The sequence below is a fragment of the Octopus bimaculoides genome, chromosome 26 (assembly GCF_046866305.1).
Source record: "Octopus bimaculoides isolate indiv1 chromosome 26, ASM4686630v1, whole genome shotgun sequence".
NCBI lineage: Eukaryota > Metazoa > Mollusca > Cephalopoda > Octopoda > Octopodidae > Octopus > Octopus bimaculoides.
The window spans coordinates 25,934,300-25,957,764 of NC_142953.1; the positions used below are offsets into that span (position 1 = coordinate 25,934,300).

At 41.1% G+C, this 23,465-nt stretch overlaps 1 protein-coding gene across 1 annotated transcript; it reads left to right on the forward strand.

Moving 5' to 3' along the window:
* Positions 1 to 695: 695 nt before the first annotated feature.
* LOC106883966 (uncharacterized) lies at positions 696 to 22,123 on the forward strand. Its single transcript, XM_089342362.1, has 10 exons — positions 696 to 850; positions 5,494 to 5,577; positions 7,336 to 7,481; positions 10,049 to 10,177; positions 11,053 to 11,233; positions 13,046 to 13,231; positions 17,040 to 17,204; positions 18,455 to 18,571; positions 20,851 to 21,009; positions 21,644 to 22,123. Exons 1-10 carry the CDS (start codon positions 817 to 819, stop codon positions 21,799 to 21,801), a joined length of 1,359 nt encoding a protein of 452 aa, XP_089198488.1. The 5' UTR covers positions 696 to 816; the 3' UTR covers positions 21,802 to 22,123.
* Positions 22,124 to 23,465: the final 1,342 nt, after the last annotated feature.

The following is a 23,465-nucleotide window of genomic DNA, read 5'->3' on the forward strand; positions in this document are numbered from 1 at the left end:
ACACTGAGCTGGCCGAACCATTTGCCCGTCAGAGAAAATGCTTAGTGGAATTTTGTTTGTTTTTACCTTCTGGGTTCAAATTCAACCAAGGCTGACTTCGCCTTTTTCCTTTCAGGGTCATTGAAATAAGCACCAGCTGGACACTGGGGTCGATGTAATCGACTATACCGCTCCCCCAAATTTCAGGCCTTGTGCCTATAATAGAAAGGATCATCATCATCATCATCATCATCATCATTATTATTATTATTATTATTATTATTATTATTAATGTGGCTGTGTGGTAAGTAGCTTGCTTACCAACCACATGGTTTCGGGTTCAGTCCCACTGCGTGGCACCTTGGGCAAGTGTCTTCTACTATAGCCTTGGGTTGCCAGCAGCCGTTTAAGATGATTTGGTAGACGGAAACTGAAAGAAGCCCGTCGTATATATGTATATATATATATATATATATATGTATGTGCGTGTATATGTTTGTGTGTCTGTGTTTGTCCCCCCAACATCACTTGACAACCAATGCTGGTGTGTTTACGTCCCCGTAACATTAGCGGTTCGGTAAAAAGAGATCGATAGAATAAGTACTAGACTTACAAAGAATAAGTCCTGGGGTTGATTTGCTCGACTAAAGGTGGTGCTCCAGCATGGCCACAGTCACATGACTGAAACAGTCAAAAGAGAAAAGAGAAAAAGCGAATCATCATCAATCATTACTTTTTTATCGTTCACAGTTCTATTCGTTTGAGGACCCGGTGCTGTACTGGTCTGACCTCTGTCTTTACTGTAGTTACAGCAGCAAACAATGTTTTGTCTTGAATATGGCGGCAGGACCGATCGCGGAACGAAATCAAGGTTTCTATTTATTGTTTCTTTCATTGTAATTCCTTACAGTTTACCATTACATCAATCGTTTTTTTTTCGTTACTGACAAGTATTATATATTTTTCGTTGTCTGTTGCTCAAAGAGCCCGACGTATCGTTATCCCGATTGCTAAACCGTAATTGCCGGTAAACGGGGCAGCATGTATTTTGTCAACTAAACGATGTCCGCAAGTAAAAATATACGTGTGAGATGTTTGATTAGACTCCTTGAAATACCTGTATGTGTGTGTATTTATATATATTTATAAATATAACATCAACATGACATCTCTGATCAATGCCGATGCCCATTAATTATGTCTTGTACCTTTACGGAATGCATACATGTCCGTCTGTCCATACAACCGGCAGAATTGGCGGAATCGTTAGGGTGTTAGGCGAAACACCATGAGGTATTTTATACCATCTGTTTGCTTTCAGAGTCGACATCACGTCGAGGTTGACTTCAACCAGGATTTTTAAGAGGAAGAACTAGTGTCGGACGGTGATCGATTCTTAGTAGCGGAATTGTTAACGTCGGATAAGGACCCGTTGCGGCATTTGTTTTGGCTCCTTGAACCGTGGGTTCAAATTCCGCCTCGACCTAGTTGGTGGTAGGCTTAAGCCACCGCCCGTCTTAGGACCACCAGGTGGAACCTTGCGTCCATTTAGCGGGGTCTAATCAGTTGGCAATATCTCCGGTTTCAGAATACCTTCCTATTTCGGTATCGTTGTCCTCGGAATTGGTCACGGGGTTATTGCCCTTCCTCTTGACTAAGCCACACACACACATAATATAATACTCGTATCGGTTATTGTATTGTGGCCATGCTGGGGCACTACATCGACGAGTTTAGCCGAACAAATCGACACCTGTACTTATTCCATCCGCCGCTTTTGGTGTGCATGTGGGCACACATATGTACTCATCTATCTATGCTTTTGCATCCATATATATCTACGTATGGTTATGTATACATGCATAGGCATGTATATTGGAGTTTTTATAACTACCTATATGGTTTTATATACTTTTTGTAGGCTTTTTTATGTGCCTTATATTTTTATATTTTCATTTTTTATTTTTACTTTATTCTTATTTTATATTTGTATTGAATTTTGTAAATCTCTGAAGAGGCCTAGCGAATCATGCATGTACCCCCATTACATCATTTTCATCTACTAATTACTCCGGCGTATTGGAGCTATAGAGATAGAATGGGGCATGCCAACGCTAGACCGAAACAGCTGTAAGTTTTTGTCCCTTCTCCAATTGCTAAATGTCCTTTAAATTTGAAATCTTAATTAATATGACATAGTATGTCATAAGTGTCTGTATATTGTGTTTTTTGTCAATTTAGTTATAAAATAAACAGATTAATCAACGGAATACATTGTCTGCAAGTCGATGGGTACCGCATATTCTCCTCCATTTTCTCATTGCTATATATATATATTTATATATATATATATATATATATATATATATATATATGGAGAAAGCCTTTCACAGGGTTCCTCGCTCCCTTATCTGGTGGTCAATGAGGAAACTAGGGATAGATGAGTGGTTAGTGAGAGCTGTGCAAGCCATGTACAGGGACGCTGTCAGTAAGGTGAGGGTTGGCAACATGTACAGTGAAGAATTCCGGGTAGAGGTAGGGGTCCACCAAGGTTCAGTCCTCAGCCCCCTCCTATTTATCATAGTCCTCCAGGCAATAACACAGGAATTCAAGACGGGATGCCTCTGGGAGCTCCTCTATGCTGATGACTTTGCACTAATTGCTGAGTCACTATCAGAACTAGAGGGGAAGTTTCAGGTGTGGAAGCAAGGACGAGAATCGAAGGGCCTTAGAGTCAACCTAGCTAAAACCAAAGTCCTAATAAGTAGGAAGGTAGACAAAACACAAACCCCTTTAGGTAGATGGCCCTGCTCGATCTGTAGAAAAGGCGTAGGTAGAAACTCCATAAGATGTACCCAGTGTAAGCTATGGACATATAAGAGGTGCAGCAATATCAAAGGAAGGCTAACTAGCAAGATAATTTTTGTATGTGGCAGATGCTCAGGAGCAATAAACACTGAAAATGCGCAGAAAACAACCTTTGCCACACTCCAGGGAGAAAAACTAGAAGTAGTTGATAGCTTCTGCTATCTAGGTGACCAAGTTTGTAGCAGGGGAGGGTGCACTGAAAGTGTAGCTGCTAGAATAAGAATAGCCTGGGCAAAGTTCAGAGAGCTCTTACCTCTGCTGGTGACAAAGGGCCTCTCACTCAGAGTAAAAGGCAGACTGTATGACGCATGTGTACGAACAGCCATGCTACATGGCAGTGAAAGATGGGCCGTGACTGCTGAGGACATGCGTAAGCTCGCAAGAAACGAAGCCAGTATGCTCCGATGGATGTGTAATGTCAGTGTGCATACTTGATAGAGTGTAAGTACCTTGAGAAAAAAGTTGAACCTAAGAAGCATCAGTTGTGGTGTGCAAGAGAGACAAATACGCTAGTATGGATATGTGGCAGGAATGGATGAGGATAGCTGTGTAAAAAAGTGCCACACCCTAGCAGTTGAGGGAACCTGTGGAAGAGGTAGACCCAGGAAGACCTGGGATGAGGTGGTGAAGCATGACCTCCGAACTTTAGGCCTCACTGAGGCAATGACCAGTGACCGGGACCTTTGGAAATATGCAGTACGTGAGAAGACCTGGCAAGGCAAGTGAGAGCATAATCTGTGACCTCTACCAGAAGTGTAGCCAGTTCACTAATTCGTATCTTTACTTCATTGGGCACTAGAAACCCTGCTTGCGATGTTGAGGCAAGTGAATTTGGAATTTGACATTTGAAATCTGAAATTGAAATCGAACCGAATCTGACAACTGGCACCCATGCCAACCTCTCCTTCATTGGACACTAGACTCTGCTTGCGAAGACGTGTTGAGACAAGTGAAATCGAAATCGTAATTGAACCATATTCGATGACTGGCACCTGTGCCAGTGGAGCACTAACAGCACTGTCCGAGCGTGTGGAAAAAGTCAACCAACCCAAGGCTGGAGATCAAAATACCTGTCCCAATCCCTTTCACTCTCATCTTCCACACTATCTCTTTTGTGATAGCTACCACCGAGAGAAAATAAGGTCTGCTCTTCCCTCAACAGGGAGGAGCAGACCTGTTAAGAGAAGAGGGTGGTGGAGGGATCTTAATTATAGATTCAGATGACAATTGTACTCTTCTTAGATGTGACAACAGATATTCGACATAAGCCCAGAGTTCCGAAATCTTCGGACATTGTACAATTGCATGCAGAACAGTTTCGCCGTCCTGACCGTATCACTATCATCCAGCTGTGACATACATTTCCAATGTTTTTGGAAACCTGTCTGACCTTGGGGAAAATATTACCTTACTTGGGGAGGATTGGTAACAGAAATTTATATATAAATATATGTGTGTAGATATGTATATATGCACAGGAGTGGCTGTGTTTGACAGGAGTTGGCCAGGTAGAAGACTGCACCAGGCTACCCTGTTTTGGTATGGTTTTTATGGCTCGATGCCCTTCCAAATATATATATTTATAGTGGAGGCGCGTGGCCTAGTGGTTAGGGTGTCGGCATCATGATTGTAAGATTGTGGTTTGATTCCTGGGCCTGGCGATGCGTTGTCTTCTTGAGCAAAATACTTCATTTCACACTGCTCTAGTTCACTCAGCTGGCAAAAACGAGTATCGCTGTGATGGACTGGCGTCCCGTCCAGCTGAGAAACACATACGCCATAGAAACCAGGAAACCGGGCCCATGAGCCTGGCTAGGCTTTAAAAGGGCGCATCTATTATTTAGTTTATATATATATATATATGTATGTATTATCATTTTCATTTAACGTCTGCTTTCCATGCTGGCATGGGTTTTATATATAGATCTCTATCTCTCTCTCTCTCTCTCTCTGTCTCTCTCTCTCTCTCTCTCTCTCTCTATATATATATATATATATATATATATAAAGAGAGAGAGAGATTGAGAGGATAGTTATAGTCCTGTCTCTCAGCTCATTGGCACATTATGCCAGATCTTGACTAGTGTGGTGTGCCAAAATCAAAAGGAGATCCATAAGACTTTGAACGATATAAATGGGAACATTACACTCAGTGGCAGACTGGCCAGGTAGCCAGCTTACCCGATGGCAAGTGGGCCCCTACGCCATTAGAATCCATATATGGGGGCCCATGTTCATATCTAAGGCGCCCGTCCCCTCAAGTTTGATCATTTTTTATTCACGCTTGGAAGAATGCATTAATTATTTCAGCCTGACTGTGTTTGTAGACAGTTGAAAAGAATACTTATAACAAAAAAAAATTTTAAATGATAGCATTGTAGTTGTGGGTGGGCCCCCCCCTTGTAGCTGAAGGTGGGACCCCCTTGTAGCTGAAGGTGGGACCCTTAGTCTCCTGGCACTGATTACACAATTCCAAGGTAAGAAGCCCTGCAAAGTGAATAATGAAAGTAATAATCTAAACGAGGAAAGAAGTCAAATTGATATTACAATTGTTTCTTTGAAAAGAGACAGAATATTTTTGGCCGGATATGGCTGCTTTAAATGTTAAAGGTTTAAATGTAAATTAAATTTTTTATTTCATTTCAGATGCCACAGTGTATGTGGGCAGTCTTGATGAAAAAGTTACAGAAGCAATTTTGTGGGAGTTATTCCTACAAGCAGGACCTGTCGGTAAGATAAGATTTTGTTTCGTCAGTTTTTTCCAGTTCATGTTTTAGATGTTATTTGTTTCATTACTTTCATTTTTGTCTTTAAGAAGTTTACTTTCAAACCACGTGGTTTCAGGTTCAGTCGCATTGCAAGGCATCTTGGTCAAATGTCTTCTGCTACAGTTGTGAGCTTACCAAAGCCTTGTGAGTAGATTTAGTAGACAGAAACTGGAAAAAGCCTATCATATATATATATATATATATATATATATATATATATATATATATGATTGACCGTTGACTGAACACTATTCAATTTTTTTCTCCATGTTTTTCTCCTTGTCTCCGTATTCTTTCTGTTGAAGAGCGTAGCTCAAAACGTCAAAGACTTTCTCTATTCCCGAGCGTCATACTAATACATCCTTTTGTTGTTTACACCACCTGTCCTCGTCTGTTGCTGTTTTTTTGTACATTCTCCCATATATATATATATATATATATATATATATATATATATATATATATATATATTTGACAGGAATGGCAACAAAAGAAAGAAAGAAACCTCGATATTATGCAAATAGAGGAATTTATCTGTAAAAATATGTGACACTTATTCAGTAGCCATGATAAAACTCTGAGTTTCGGATGCCAGGGTGGGGGGTCAACGCCAACATCTCTTCAGTTATCCGGATAACTGAAGAGATGTTGGCGTTGACCCCCCACACTGGCATCCGAAACTCAGAGTTTTATCATGGCTACTGAATAAGTGTCACATATTTTTACAGATATATATATATGCATATCAGGTGTAGGCATAGCTGTGTGGTAAGAAGCTTGCTTCCCAACCACATGGTTCTGGGTTCAGTCCCACTGCTTAGAACCTTGAGCAAATGTCTTCTACTATAGTCTTAGGCTCGCCAAAGAATTGTGAGTGGACTTGGTAGATGGAAACTGAAAGAAGCCAGTTGTGTGTGTGTAGGAAGAGCATCCAGCTGTAGAAACCCTCCTGCCACAGCTGACATTGGAGCTCAGTGCAGTCCTCTGGTTCACTGGTTCCAGTCGTACCATCCAACCCTTGAATGCATAGAGAATTGATATTAAACAATGATGATTATAATGATGATGATGATGACCGCTGTCGACTTTCATCCTTTCAGGGTGTCGATAAAATACGTACCAACTAGCCTCCTCTTGCAAAATTTCAGGCCTTGTGCCTATAACAGAAAAGATTCTTCTTCTTCTTCTTCTTCTTCTTCTTCTTCTTCTTCTTCTATGGAATCCCTTTTGGGGGTCAGTAGAATAAAGTAACAGGTCAAGTACTGGGGCCATTGTAATTCACTAATGCCCTCCCCAAAATTGTTAGCCTTGTCCCAAAATAATAAAGTCTTCTTCTTCTTCTCCTCCTCCTCATTATTATTATTATTATTATTATTATTATTATTATTATTAGTTAAGGCAGTGAGCTGGCAGAATTGTTAGCACACCTGGTGAAATGCTTAGCAGTATTTTATCTGTTGCTACGTTCTGAGTTCAAATTCCGTCAAGGTCGACTTTGCCTTTCATCCTTTCAAGGTCGATAGATTAAGTACCAGTGGAACCGGGTTGATGAAATTAACTACTAGTCCCCTCCCAAAAAGTTTCAGGCCTTGTGCCTACAGCAGAAACGATTATTATTGTTATTAATATTGTCATCTTTAAGGCAACGAGCTAGCAGAAAAACATGTCTATTATTATTGTGCTTAATTGTTTCTTGTTGTTGTGTTGTTTTATTCTGCAGTGAATGTACATATGCCTAAAGACCGAGTCACTCAGAGCCACCAAGGATATGGGTTTGTTGAGTTTATGGGAGAAGAAGATGCAGATTATGCCATTAAAATAATGAACATGATCAAACTGTATGGCAAGCCAATACGAGTAAACAAGGTAAATATTTCACTTCCCTCTAACCTCCCCCCCCCCCGTCTCCCATATTAACTCTGAATGCATGTCCACATTTCATAAGGGCTGATTATGGAATCAACAGATCTAATGGGTTTAAATGGAATCAAATGTAACGGTGAGAAAAAAGCACCCAGTCCACTCAGTACTGTGGTTGATGTTAACGATGTCCATTTGTAGCGAAGGCATGTGGTTTAGTGGTCAGTGTATTTGGCTGACAATCATAAGACCCCGAGTTCAATACCTGGTAGCATGTTGTGTCCTTGTGTTTGAAATAACATTTTGATATATTTCTATGTAAAAAGTTGATACTGTTTTACTAAACCAGTGGAAATTTGTGATTATTTTAGAAGTAGAGTGTTTACCCATCGTATGATGGCTAACTTTGGGAGTGTAATTTTGCTACCATGAGCAATATGAAGAGATATTATTATTATTAAAATGCCGGAACAAAATGCTTAGCAGTGTTTCATCTGTTGCTACATTCTGAGTTCAAATTCTGCTGAGGTTGACTTTACCTTTCATCCTTTTGGGGTCTATAAAATAAATACCAGTTGAACACTGGGGTCGATCTAATCAACTTGCCCAAAATTGCTGCCCCTGTGGCAAAATTTGAAACCATTATTATTATTATTATCATTATTATTATCATTATTATTATTATTATTATTATTATTATTATTATTATTATTATTAAGGTGGCAAACTGGCAGAATCGTTAGCACACCAGACAAATTGATTAATGGTATTTCTTGTGGCTCTTTACATTCTGAGTTCAAATTCCACTGATAGTAACTTTGCTGCCATCATTTTAGTGTCAATAAAATAAAGTACCAGTCACATACTGGTGTTGATGTAATTGACTAGTCCCCTCCTGCTAAAATCGCTGGCTGTGTGCCAAAAACTCGAAGCAATTATTATTGTATTGAAATTCCACCGAGGTCAACTTTGCCTTCCGTCTTTTCTGGCCCTCTATTAGAATTTAAAACATGAGGTGTTAAGCTGGTACCATCATTAGCACCCTGGACAAGAGGCTGAGTGGCATTCATGTCTGTGTTCAGATTTCATTTAGGTTGACCTTGACTTTCATCCTTTTGCAGTCAGTAAGACAAGTTCTAGTTGAGCACAGGGGTTGATGTAATGGTCCAGCCCCTTCCCTAAAATTTCAGGTCTTTTGCCTTTAGTAGAAAAGAATATGAAAAGGTAGTGGACTGGCAAAATCATTAGCACATCAGACAAGCTGCTTATTGGCATTTTATCCATCTTTATGTTCTGAGGTCAATTTTGCCTTTCATCCTTTTCAGCACTGGGGTCGATAGAATCAACTAGCTCCTTTCAGGTCTTGTGCCTATAGTAGAAAGGGTTCGTCTTATTATTATTAAGGTGGCAAGCTGACAGAATCGTTAGAATGTTGAGCAAAATGCTTCGTGGTATTTTGTCTGTTGCTATGTTCTGAGTTCTTGTGGAGGCGCAATGGCCCAGTGGTTAGGGCAGCGGACTCGTGGTCATAGGATCGCGGTTTCGATTCCCAGACAGGGCGTTGTGAGTGTTTATTGAGCGAAAACACCTAAAGTTCCACAAGGCTCCGGCAGGGGATGGTGGTGAGCCCTGCTGTACTCTTTCACCACAACTTTCTCTCACTCTTTCTTCCCGTTTCTGTTGTGCCTGTAATTCAAAGGGTCAGCCTTGTCACACTGTGTCACGCTGAATATCCCCGAGAACTACGTTAAGGGTACACGTGTCTGTGGAGTGCTCAGCCACTTGCACGTTAATTTCACGAGCAGGCTGTTCCGTTGATCGGATCAACTGGAACCCTCGACATCGTAAGCGACGGAGTGCCAACAACATGTTCTGAGTTCAAATCCCACCAAGGTTGACTTTGCCTTTCATTCTTTTCGGGGTCAATAAAGCTAGTACCAATTGAGTACTGGGGTTGATGTAATCAAGTACCCCCCCCCCACTACAAATTTCAGGCCTTGTGCCTATCATAGAAAGGATTATCAAGGTGGCAAGCTCGCAGAATTGTTAGCCTGCCAGATGAAATGCTTGGAGGCTTTCCATCCATCTTTCTGTCCTGAGTTCAAATTCCACCAAGTGTGACTTTGCTCTTCTTTTAGATTTGATAAAATACTGCCAGTTAAACATGGGATCAATGTAATCAATTGCACCAAATTTCAGGCTTTGTGCCGAAAGTAGAAAGTATTATTATTATTATTATTATTATTATTATTATTATTATTATTATTATATTATTATTATTATTATTATTATGATGGCAAGCTAGCAGAATTGTTAGCATGCCGGCCGAAATGCTTAGCAGTATTTCGTTTGTCCTTATGTTCTGAGTTCAAATTCCACCAAGGTCAACTTTGCCTTTCATCCTTTCGGGGTCAATGACTTAAGTACCAGTTGTGTACTGGAGGTCGATCCAATCGACTGGCCCCACTCCCCCAAAATTTCAGGCTTTCTGGCTATAGAAGAAAGGACTACTGCTGCTACTACTACAATTATTATTATTATCATCATCATTGTTTGGTATTGCTTATTTGCAGGCATCAGCCCATCAGAAAAACCTTGATGTTGGGGCCAACATCTTCATCGGTAACCTGGATCCAGAAGTTGATGAAAAGTTATTATACGACACATTCAGCGCTTTTGGTGTCATCTTACAAATACCAAAGGTGAGTAAAATACATTTATCAAAACCTTCTCTTCCAACAAACCCCAGCTTCAGATGCATTTTACTCATCCATTTGTTTGTTTGTTTTACAGTCAGTTTTCCAGGTTTGAATGAGTTAGGGGAGTATATTATTGAGGCATTGTTTAAGAGCCACGAGTAACTACACAATCGCTAATTCTTGGATCTTTTATTTCACCTATCTACCAAGGTGTGAAGGTGACAGCAAAGACACCACTTGTGGCTGGCACTAATTAATAAACATAGTCATCATCATCATCATCATCTGTTTTCCATGCTGGCATGGGTTGGACGGTTTGACAGGAGCATCTAGACTCCAATTACCGTTTGTGGCAAGGTTTCTGCAGCTGGATGCCCTTCCTAATGCCAACCACTTTACAGAGTGTGCTGGGTCCTCTTTATGTGCCACTGGCTCAGGTACACTAACACAGCACTGGCACAGGTGCATTTTAGAGTTTCCTGACTGAAATACTAATTTATTTCACCATAGGCGCAGGAGTGGCTGTGTGGTAAGTAGCTTGCTTACCAACCTCATGGTTCTGGGTTCAGTCCCACTGCGTGGCACCTTGGGCAAGTGTCTTCTACTATAGCCTCGGGCTGACCAAAACCTTGTGAGCCTATCTAACCTATTATGTTATCAAAAAAATGTAACAACCGCATATATATGATATTTACCATGTGAACTACAATGAAAATAAAACGAGAAAGATATGGTATATAATATTTTTTGTGCGGGGGTTCCTTAAGACATGTAATTTATTTTAAGGGTTACGCAAGGGTAAAAAGGTTGAGAAACACTGATCTATAGAATAGATGCCATTTCATGTTGTTTATGTTTCACTTTCTCTCTTCATTTAGATCATGCGAGATTTGGACACAGGCAATTCCAAAGGTTATGCTTTCATAAACTTTGCCAGTTTTGAAGCATCTGATGCTGCTATCGAGGCTATGAATGGACAGTATTTATGTAACAGACCAATTACCATTTCATATGCTTTCAAAAAAGACATCAAAGGAGAAAAACACGGTTCTGCTGCAGGTGAGGGGGATTTTCATCATTACTAGACTGAGAAAGAATCACAGAAAGGAACAAGGAGAGAAAATAAAGAATGTGTAGAGGCTAGCGATCTATCATGGCGAATGATATATATATATATGATATATATATATATATATGATATATATATATATCAATTTTTTTTTTCTCCGTGTTTTTCTCCTTGTCTCCGTATTCTTTCTGTTGAAGAGCGTAGCTCGAAACGTCAAAGACTTTCCGTATTCCCGAGCGTCATACTAATATATACTTTTGTTATTTACACCACCTGTCCTCGTCTGTTGTTATTTTTTGTATAATCTCCCAGATATATATATATATATATATATATATATATATACACACTCTTTACTCTTTTACTCTTTTACTTGTTTCAGTCATTTGACTGCGGCCATGCTGGAGCACCGCCTTTAGTCGAGAAAATCGACCCCAGGACTTATTCTTTGTAAGCCTAGTACTTATTCCATCGGTCTCTTTTGCCGAACCGCTAAGTTACGGGGGACGTAAACACACCAGCATCGGTTGTCAAGCGATGTTGGGGGGGACAAACACAGACACACAAGCATACACACACACACATATATATATATATATATACATATATACGACAGGCTTCTTTCAGTTTCCGTCTACCAAATCCACTCACAAGGCTTTGGTCGGCCCGAGGCTATAACAGAAGACACTTGCCCAAAGTGCCACGCAGTGGGAATGAACCCGGAACCATGTGGTTGGTAAGCAAGCTACTTACCACACAGCCACACCTGCGCCATATTTATATATATGCATATATATAAATGCAAATAATTAGAAAATGGAGAAAACCACAGATTAACAAACACATTGATTGGACCACATTTATAGCTTATTTTTTAATACAAAGCATCACATAACAAAATAGGTGACGTAACATATCTCACGGCCATTACTGATCGGTTGCCAAAATGCAGTCTATAAATAAATGCGAGAATAAAGATCTTCATCTTCATGGGGCATTTGAATTAAGGCAAAGGGTCTTCATCAGAGCGAAAACAAGAGCATAGAATATAAACAAAGGGCAGAAGGAAAAGGAAAGAAAACGTGGCATAGACAAATAGTCTGGATGTCCAATATGTTAAGAGCAAATAATTTACCATCAGGGGTTACAGGGCCTGTAGGCAAAAGAACTTTATTCTTGCATTTATTTATAGACTTTTGGCAACCGATCAGTAATGGCTGTAAGATATGTTACGTCACCTATTTTGTTATGTGATGCTTTGTATTAAAAAATAAGCTATAAATGTGGCCCAATCGATGTGTTTGTTAATCTGTGGTTTTCTCCATTTTCTAATTACTTGCATTTGTTTCCTGATAAACTCTTGTTTATCCTGTTGTTATCTGCATTCTATGTGTATGGAGTGCCTGCACACCATTGCCCGGGGATAATACAGATAACGGATACTGATAGTATATACGGATATTTTTATCCCTTAGTTGGTTACTATAACCGCTAACTCTGTTTACATGTGTGTGTGCGTGCGCGCACGTGTGTGTGTTAATGTCTCCCTCCTTGCTTTGACATCACACGATAGTTATAAAAACAAGTGTCACTGTGGTGCAAGCAGTGTTCTTTGTTTACAATCTTCTACAGAAACGTCTTTTCTTGTGGAGTTAGATGAAGGTTGGTGACAGAAAGGGCATCTGCCCATAGAAAAAGCCTGCCTCGACAAAATCCGATGGAAAATTGATGTATTTTGATTGTCTTAATTCTTGTAAAAATATTTTTGAAGCCTTTCTCTCACCATTTCCTTTTCATTTCAGAACGTCTCTTGGCTGCCCAGAATCCACTCTCTCTCACCGACAGACCTCATCAGTTGTTTGCAGATGCTCCTCCACCTCCCCAACAACCTCCTGCTCCAGTCCCTCCATCATCATTTGCTCCACCACCACCTCCTCCGCCTGTATGCCAAACCCCTATGATGTCCCTGGCAAATAACATCAGCATTGGTAAGTACTTTCAACCTGTTTTCAGACTGCAGCATCACCTTAACAGTAGTTTATTTACATTTTCTGCTTTTGTTTTCTGTTAAATTTTTTTGTTGAGGGAAGATTAAACTCTAAACCTTTTACTTAGATTTGCACTTTCATATCCATTTTCCATACTGGCATATATTAGACTAGGGATTGCCAAAAGGGATCCGAGGGACCCCCTAGGGTTCAGCAAGGAATTACAGGGGGTCCATGAGAGCCAAGGGGTTGACTGGGGGTTGGCATGCGAAAGACCAGCTCACCCAGATGAAATACTTAGTCCGTGCCATGCCCATCCCTCACATTGATGTTGTCAATTTCAATAAAACATATTCCAGCAATATGATGCCTTTTTCACATTTTCTAACCGTAAAAACAATTTCATAAAAATTGAAAGCTTAATACTCGTCCACGTAGTTTTATATGTAAAAAGTGTGTCATCTTCAATAGAATTTCTTAATTTGTCGTACCTGTATATTTTAGCTAACATTTTAATTGCCAGTGTCAGTACCCGGAATGCATTTAAGATATGGTACGGTAGGGTATTAAGGTATTTTAAATGACAGGGGTGGTTGATGTGGAAGGAGAAGTGGCTAAAGGGGGTCAATGGTCAAAAAAGATTGGCGACCCCTGTATTAGTTTGATAGGATCCAACAAGTGGAGGACTACAATCAAGCACCAATGTCTGCTTTGGTACAATTTTCTATGGCTGGATGTTTCTTCCTAGCATCAGTTACCTTACAGTGTGTAGTGTGTGTTTTTTTTTCATAGTACTGGCACTTGTGAGGTCATCAAGTAACTTGCAAGACAAATAAAAAGCGTTCTTGACTGAGGTGGGGAATGTAGTAAAGAGGGAGGTGACATTATGGCAAGTCTTGAAAGACTGTTGCTGTGTGTGTGTGTGTGTGTGAAGGCATATGGCTCAGTGGTTAGTGAGTTGGGTTTACAATCATGAAATGGTGAGCTTGATTCCTGGACCGGGCTGTGTGTTGTGTTCTTGAGCAAGACACTTTATTTCATGTTGCTCCAGTTCACTCAGCTGTAGAAATGAGTTGTGATGTCACTGGTGCCAAGCCGTATTGGTCTTTGCTTTTCCCTTAGACAACATCGGTGGCATGGAGAGAGGAGGCTGGTATTCATGGTCAACTGCTGGTCTTCTATAAACAACCTTGTCTGGACTTGTTCCTCAGAGGGGAACTTTTTGGTGCAATCCCATGGTCATTCATAACCAAAGGGTCTTTACTCTTTACCCATCTTCTATGCTGGCATCGGATGAATGACTTGACAGGATCCAATGAGCCAGAGTTCTACATCAGGCTCCAGTGTCTGCATTCATATGCTTCCTACAGCTGGATGGAACTTCCTAATACCAATGCCTAATGCTTTTTTTTTTTCTGGCGCTAGCATTTGTGAGATTACCAAGTAATTCACAAAACAAAGAAAAAGACTCCACAACTGAGTGGAGTTGAAGAAGAAAAGGAACTGGCTTTATGCCAGGTGTCGAGAGTCTAAGGAAGTGGTCTTCAACTATGTTTTGCCTGTGGACCCGTTTGATTCCTATTTTACTTGGGAGCAGGGTGTGGGACCCTCATAGCCATTTGATGTCTAAAATCTATTATATTTTTATAATTAATTATTATTAGGAAATGTATAAAAGAATGTTCAAATATTCTGTGCAGTATAGGTGCAGGAGTGGCTGTGTGGTAAGTAGCTTGCTTACCAACCACATGGTTCTGGGTTCAGTCCCACTGCGTAGCACTTTGGGCAAGTGTCTTCTACTATAGCCTCGGGCCGACCAAAGCCTTGTGAGTGGATTTGGTAGACGGAAACTGAAAGAAGCCCATCATATATGTATATATATATGTATGTATGTTTGTGTGTCTGTGTTTGTCCCCCCACCATCGATTGACAACCTATGCTGGTTTGTTTACGTCCCCGTAACTTAGCGGTTCGGCAAAAAGAGACCGATAGAATAAGTACTAGGCTTACAAAGAATAAGTCCTGGGGTTGATTAGCTCGACTAAAGGCGGTGCTCCAGCATGGCTGCAGTCAAATGACTGAAACAAGTAAAAGAGTAAAAGAAAAGAGTAAAAGAATGTATAGATATAACCAATCTGTTGCAGCTAAATTTTAACAACAAAATCTTATATGGACCCTGAAGAGTCATGTGGACCCTTGTTGAGACCTGGTCTAAAACACGATAGAAGGAGAGGCACAGGTGTCTTGTTATAGTAGAAGGGCGACATGGCTATTTCACATGGTATAAGAATGAGTAGGAGTAGCTAGAAAGAAGATGAAGATGTTAGTGACAAAGTATCAGAACGCCCTGCAAAGCCGAAGAGATCACATTTATTATTCGGCGAATCTTTCAATAAGTTCTGGAGACTCTCCTGGTCAAAATAACAGTGATAAGCACTTTTCACAAAAATAAAATGTTGATGGAAGAATGCCTTTCATAACGGATTTAACAATGTATGTGAAGGGAGATAAACTGAAGCAGGTATGAAAACTGGGTGCTGGCCCTTGTTTAACAGACGCTTAACTTTAGCATCTGGTATTATTTATTCTATAGCATAGCTTGAACCTCTTTATTTCGGCATCATTCGGACCTGGCTATTGCTGAATTACAGAAATTGATCTTTGAGAGACCCCTAAAATATTACCCTATGTAACCATAAAGACCCCCTTCGGTCATGACTGACCATGGGATTGCACCTAGAAAGCTACTCTCCGAGGCACAAGTTCGGGGAAGGTTGTTTATGGAAGACCAACAGTCGGCCATGCATACTAGCCTCCCTTCTCCACGCCACCAGTGTTATCCGAGGGAAAGGCAAAGGGGCCGATACAGCTTGGCACCAGTGACGTCACAAATCATTTCTACAGCTCAGTGAACTGGAGCAACGTGAAATAAAGTGTCTTGCTCAAGAACACAAGACATAGCCCTGTCCGGGAATCGAACTCACTACCTCATGATTGTGAGCCTGATGCTCTAACCACTGAGCTATGCACCTTCACTGTGTAACCATATGCATATAACATACACATTGCTATGAAATCAAAGGTAGAACCAAAGTTAAAACAGGAAACAGCATAAAACTTATACAAGAAATAATATAATAGTATTAATACTTCTGTAGAGATACGTTTCTTTGTGGTTAGGGTGTTGGACTCATGGACTCGTGGTCATGAGATTGTAGTTTCAATTCCTGGACCGGGTGGTGGATTGTGTTCTTGAGCAAAACCCTTCATTTCAAGTTACTGCAGTTTACTCTGCTAGCAAAAATAGGCAAGTGAAAGTTCTAAGCGAAAAGTAATACCTATAGTGGCTTGTACAGGGCACCTGTGGCTTAGATTACCTCAGGTAATCTAAGGTTAGCAATGTTTTCATGGTCAACAGTGTCTTTAGGTTCAGGGCCATGAAAGTTGGTTCTGGTCAGCAGGTGAACGCTCATCAGTGGCAGGGAAGCGGATTTTCAATGCTGGACATAAACAAGCATCACCATCATACAGGCAACATTTTCTTTTGGTCTTCTGTGGAAAATATGCCCAGTCTAAGAGAAATATTACCTTGCTTGGAAGCAGGTAAAGGTTAGCAACAGGAAGGGTATCCAGTCAGAAAATTTGCCTCAAAGAATTCTGTCTGACCTACGCAAGCATGGAAAATGATGATGATCATGATGCTAATATACGATTTGTTTTTACATATTTGTGTGTGTGTGTGTGTGTGTGTGTGTTTTATAAGTGTGCAGTGCATTTCAATTGTGCTTCTGGTTCTGTTACTTTTCAGGAATGCCCAATGGAACAATTGTCTCAACAGCAACCGGCCCTCCTCCACCTGTGCCACCACCTTCATCATTACCTGTGCCGCCACCTGTTGCAGGAAGCATGCCACCACCTCCTATGCCTCCTGGAATGCCTTCATTTCCACCACCAAGTGGAGCACCTCCTCCAGGTAAGTTCATCACAGTCAGAGTGAATGTGTATTCCCTGCATGTGTGCTTGCATACACACACATACACATGTGTATACACACACACACGTATGCACACACACATACATATATGTATCAACCTTTGTTCTTATTTCTTTATTGCCCACAAGGGGCTAAACACAGAGGGGACCAACAAGGACAGACAAAGGGATTAAGTCGATTACATCGACCCCAGTGCGTTCCTGGTACTTAATTTATCAACGCCGAAAGGATGAAAGGCAAAGTAGACCTCGGCGGAATTTGAACTCTGAACGTAACACCAGACGAAATGCTGCTAAGCATTTTGCCTGGCGCGCTAATGATTCTGCCAGCTCACTGCCTTTATTCTTCTTTTAACCTTGTACACCCAAGTGTCAAGTATTGCATCCTACACACTTCATGCCAAATCTGCCCTGGTTCCATGAATACAGATCTGGAGACCATCTTTTAAGAGGGATTGTTCCAATTTTGTCTCCTACAGCTCAATGACACAGATCAAGGAAATTTCATTTCCCCCTTCCTAACATGATCGACGCTCAACTAGACCCTGTTAAGTCTGCCACTAATGCCAGACTTCACCATTACTGAGGATGTCTCTTGTAAGAATGCACATCTTTAGCATAGCTGAAACTGTGTCACAAAAGATGGCCTTTCTCTTCAGGGTTTGAAAATTCTTTAGCTCCCAAGAGTTTGCTGAATCCCTTCAAAGCTTAGGTGCTGTTCACCATTTCCATATCCAGGGTTTTATCACTCCTGAAGGAGAAACCCCTCTCCGGACTCCTTCCACTGCTGTCTGTCTCTGGCCAGCCATGGACATGTAGGCCCCTGGTAGCGGGTGAGATCATCTTGTCTTTGGTCGGCCTTTCATTTTTGTCCGTTGTCTTGGTGTTCATTCTGTCACCCTGATTGTCCATCTGTTGTCCTTCATACGTGCAATGTGGCCAGCCCATCTACATTGGTGGTGGTCACAGGGGAGTGTTGTTATTTCCCCAACATCTAGGTGGGTGCTGGTGTTGTATACACAGACATTCCAGATTCCATTACAGTACTGCTCCCACATCAGGGACAGTGCTGCTGCTGTTACACACACAAACATCATCGTAGACCACATCTCACCCCAAAAAGATCCCACAGCTGACTGGGGATCTTTTACTAGGAATCTACCACCAACCCTGATGTCTGTCTGTCTGTTGATTTTGAACCCTAATTGCCATATTGTCTTTTTCTTGCAGGTCAACCACCATCATACCCTCCACCACCACCTCTTACGAGACCACCTCCACCTCCATCTGAACAGCAAAACTCACAAGTTCCCCCAATGCCTCCACCACCAAGACCTCCTATTTCAGGTAAGTTCTTTCACCCACTCCATAACCTCACAGCTCCAGAAAACGTTTTGGGGGGGTTGTTGCTTCGAAAACAACTCAGCATCTATTTTGGTTGCGATTACCTTTCTTTTTCCTCTTCTTGTTTACCTCCTCCTTTTCTTCCCCCTCTTCCTCTACTTTTCCTCCTCCTCTCCTCCTCTACTTCCTCTTCATTTTCCTCCCCTTCACTTCCTCTTTGTCTCCTTCGCCTTCCTCTTCATCTTCCTCCTCTTTGCCTTCCTCCTCCCTCTTCCTCTTCTCTGCCTTCTTCTACCTCCTCCTCTTCATTTTCATCCCTTCTTCCCCTTCCATATCTTTGCCTTTCTCCCCTTCCCCCTCCCCTTCCCCTCCCTCCCCTTCCTCCCTTCATCCTTTCCTCCTCTCTTCTTCTTCTTCTTCTTCTTCTTCTTCTTCTTCTCCTCCTCCTTTGGCCATAGTCTCTTGTTTGTTTGTCTTCTCAAATGTCTGTTTCCTCATGCTAGCAGATTTTGTAGTGGAGTAGATTTAACTCTTTAGCACTTGTGCCGGCCAGATGCAGCCTCTCACACCTCCCCTGTGACATCATTCTGAACACAAAACAACCACTGGCCATTTTCAGTTATTTCCCGTATCTCAATTTTGTTGAAATTATGCAAATCAACCGAGGCCATAACTGTTTTTTACTCTCTTTTGTATCATTCTAAGCCCTTTGGCTACTGGACATACGATTGGTCAAGTGTCATGCTGATGAGGGCTATTGAACTAAAAACACCTGCCCATGACTGTCCTTTTATCTTTGGACAATAACCCTGCCTTATTCCTTAAGCATTCCTGAACCCTTTAGTATTTAAACAGGCCATATGAGGCCCATATATTCTACCTGTTTGATGTTCAAACTGGCCAGATCTGGCCTCTCACGCCTACCCTACAATATCATTCTAAGAATTAACAGTTACCTCATGAAAAGCTCAAAGCTACAAGATAATGCAAGATTATTCAAAACATTTGACAGAGTAATCTGAATGCGAAAGGGCTGATGGTATGTTAGTGAAAGCACGTGGCTTAGTGGTGAGGGGTATTCGGCTCATTATCGTAAGGTCGTGAGTTCAATTCCTGGCGAATTTCACGTCATTTATTTCACATTGCTCCAGTCCACTCGGCTGAGTAGCACCTGTATTTCAAAGGGCCAGCTTTGTTACACCTTGTGTTGCACTGAACCTCCCTGACAACTACATTAAGGATACGCATTAGAGTGGAGTGAAAATAAAAAATTGTGGAAATTGAAAATGCCTGATGGCTATATTTGATTACTAGAAAAATGCTAGATTTTCACTGAGATCAATCAAGGTCATTTACTCCCTCAAACACTCCAAACCCCACTATTGTAAAAACATTTACGCCCCCCCCATTTTCGTACATAGCAGCAAAGCACACACACACACACTCAGACATGCACACACAAGGAGACAGAAGTACATATATACATATACACACACGCACACACATACATAAAAAACAAAACACACACACAAATGCAGGATACATACATACATGCAAACACACACATACATGCATATATACATACATACACATGCATACATATATACATATGCACACAGACATACATACACACACATGCACGCATACATACATACACACACACGCATGCGCAAAAAAAAAGCAAAAACAGAACGCAACGTGAATAACGGACAGAGTCAAGACTATTGAAAAGGTTGCAAGATGCAACGAAAATTTTAGGAAAATAAAAATAAGAAATAAGTGGAAATTTTAACAGTGAGTGTGTTAAATTTTAAGGCATGAAAAGAAAATGACTCTCCTCAGACACAACAGAATATGCTTCAACACACGAAATCACATAAAAAATCTTGCAAACCAAATCCCAAAACGAAATATATATATATATACCTGTGTGTGTGTGTGTGTGTATATATATATATATATATATATATATATATATATAATATATAATATATATATAGGTATGTTAATGCAGATAGAAAAAATGGAACTCAAAATACGAGCATATGAATATTTTTATTAGTATTTAGCAGAGGTGACAGAGTGACTCAAGGTCCAAGAGTTTCATGTGTTGGCACTTATTGACTACACTCTAAACTCTTGGACCTTGAGTCACTCTGTTACTTCTGCTAAATATATATATATATATATATATAAACACGCACATACACACACACAAACATACATGTATGTATGTATATATGCCGAGTCTATATCTTTTTCCATGTTTCTATTTGATGTAGGTAATGCAGGACCTCCAGCACCCCCTGCGAACATTGCGCCTCCACCTCCAGGTCCATTGCCACCTGGTATGCCTCCACCACCGCCACCAGGTATGCGACCACCCCCTCCTCCACCTGGATGGAGAGGACCGACACCACCACGTGGACCACCTCCCTTCGGTAAATGAACTTCGTCTTCTCTTTTGTGTTTTGGTCTTTTAATTTTTTTTATTTATTGTGTGAGGGGTGGGTGAGGAAGAAAGAGAGAGAGAGAGGGGGAGACGCTATGGGGGGAGAGAGAGAGATAGAAACGGTAAGAGGGCGATCTTTCGATACCAGTCCGAAATATTGGCCTTTTCCGTAAAAAGTGTCTTTGGAGATCTTTAACAAAGATCGGCCTTTTCCGTAACACCCGCACAATCTTCACTAGGGTGTTAGGGTTAGGGTTTTAGGGTTACGGTTAGGGACGGAATTCCCAAACCCTAAAACCCTAACTAACCCTAACCCTAACCCTAAAACTTTAACCCTGACACTAAAACCCTAACCCTAACACCCTAGTGAAGATCTTGCGGGTGTTACAGAAAAGGCTGATATTTCAGACTGGTATCAAAAGATCACCGAGTAAGAGAGATGGGGAAAGAGAAAAAAGGAAGGGGTAGAGAGAAAGAGAAGAAGGGGAATGAAAGAGAAGAGAACGGGGAGAGGGAGTGAGAGACAGAGAGGCTTGTGGTAAGATGAAATTTGAACTTCTGTTCACCTTCCTTTAATCATTTTCATCTCACTTTCTCTTTCTTTTTTTCTTTTTTCATCACAGGTCGTCCGCCACCACCTCCACCACCCCAGCAACGTGGCCCTTCGATGCCCCCTCCAAGGGGTCAGCCTGGAATGGGTCCACGATGTCCACCACCCCCGCCGCGAGGTGTCAGACCTCCTCCACCAGGAAACGTGCGACCCGGAAATCAGAGATACTAAGAAAATTCCAAGGGACCAGGACATCAGAATTCACAAATGTCCATATTGGACGTCTGTGGTTTTGTTTGAAATATTGTTTCTTTCAATAATATAGGGTGAGGGGTTAGCAATGGAGTACATAGATAGACGGGGGTTGAACAAAATGGAGAAAGAAAGAAAAGGGTTGAAAAGAAGCAGCCCTTTTTATTTTTTTTTTTTTAATCTTTAATCTTTAACAACAGGGGAATCTAAAACATCTCGCATCTTGTACATTCATTTAAAAGAAAAAAAAATTACAAATCAAAAGAATAAACAAATAAAAAATTTTACATTTTATCTTGTCTGTTTGTCTTTGAGTCATTTTAATTCAGATGAAAGTGATGTGTCACCACCACCACCACCACCACCACCCACCATCGTCATCATCACCATCATCATTGTCATCATTTTATGTCCACTTTTTTATGTTTGCAAAGGTCGGATGGAATTCACTGAGGCAGATTTTCTATGACTGTATGCCCTTGCTGTCACCAACCCTCGACTCTTTCGAAGCTAGGTAATATCTATCTCTTCATGGCCAGACTTGTTTCTCACAGAAGACTGGAAATGAACAACATCGCTTGTATGATGGTGATGCTCATTTACAGCTATGCAACCATCACTTGATGTCAAGGCATGCACACACACACACACACAGAAGCACACAGACACACGTCATACATCTATCTATCTGTATATGTATGTAAGACAGGTTTCTTTCTATGTTTGTCCATCAAATTCCTTCACAAGGCATCTAGTTGACCCAGTGTTACATTAGAGGATGCTTGCCCAAGGCACCACACAGTGGGACTGAATCCTAAAATTTAAAGAAGGTATCTTGGATAATATATATATATATATAGCGTTTTAAAATATATTTTGAAAGAGATTTATGGCATTGAATTTAAGGAATTGTATGCAATGTTTTGATGCAGGAAGCTGGAGAGATGAACAGAATATGTTAGTGTGGAGTTCATCATCATCATCGTTTAACATCCGCTTTCCATGCTAGCATGGGTTGGACGATTTGACTGAGGACTGGTGAAACCAGATGGCAACACCAGGCTCCAATCTGATCTGGCAGAGTTTCTACAGCTGGTTGTCCTTCCTAACGCCAACCACTCCGAGAGTGTAGTGGGTGCTTTTATGTGCCACCAGCACGAGGGCCAGTACCGCCTGACTGGCCCTCGTGCCGGTTTAGTATTGGAGTCTTCATCATCATCATCATAGATCACTTTTCCAAGTGTCCATGCTTGTATGAGGCAAGCAGAATTTGTTGATGCCAATTTTCTGTGGCCCAGCACCCTTATGTTACCAATCAACATTTATTTCCAAGCAAGGTAACATTCCCTCATGGCTGGACATGTTTTCCATGGAATGTTGGAAATGAAAGACACTGCTCACATGAGGGTGACACTCTTTTACAACTACCACAAAATGTCAAGAGGTGCAACACACTCATACATCATCTCATCATCATCATCATTTAATGTCTGTTGTCAATGCTGGCAAACTCCAGTCTGATTCGGCATAGTTTCTACAGCTGGCTGCTCTTCCTAATGCCAACCACCCTACAGAGTAGACTGGGTGCTTTTCCACATCACTGCACAGACACATGATGCCGCACGGGTGCTTTTACATAGCGC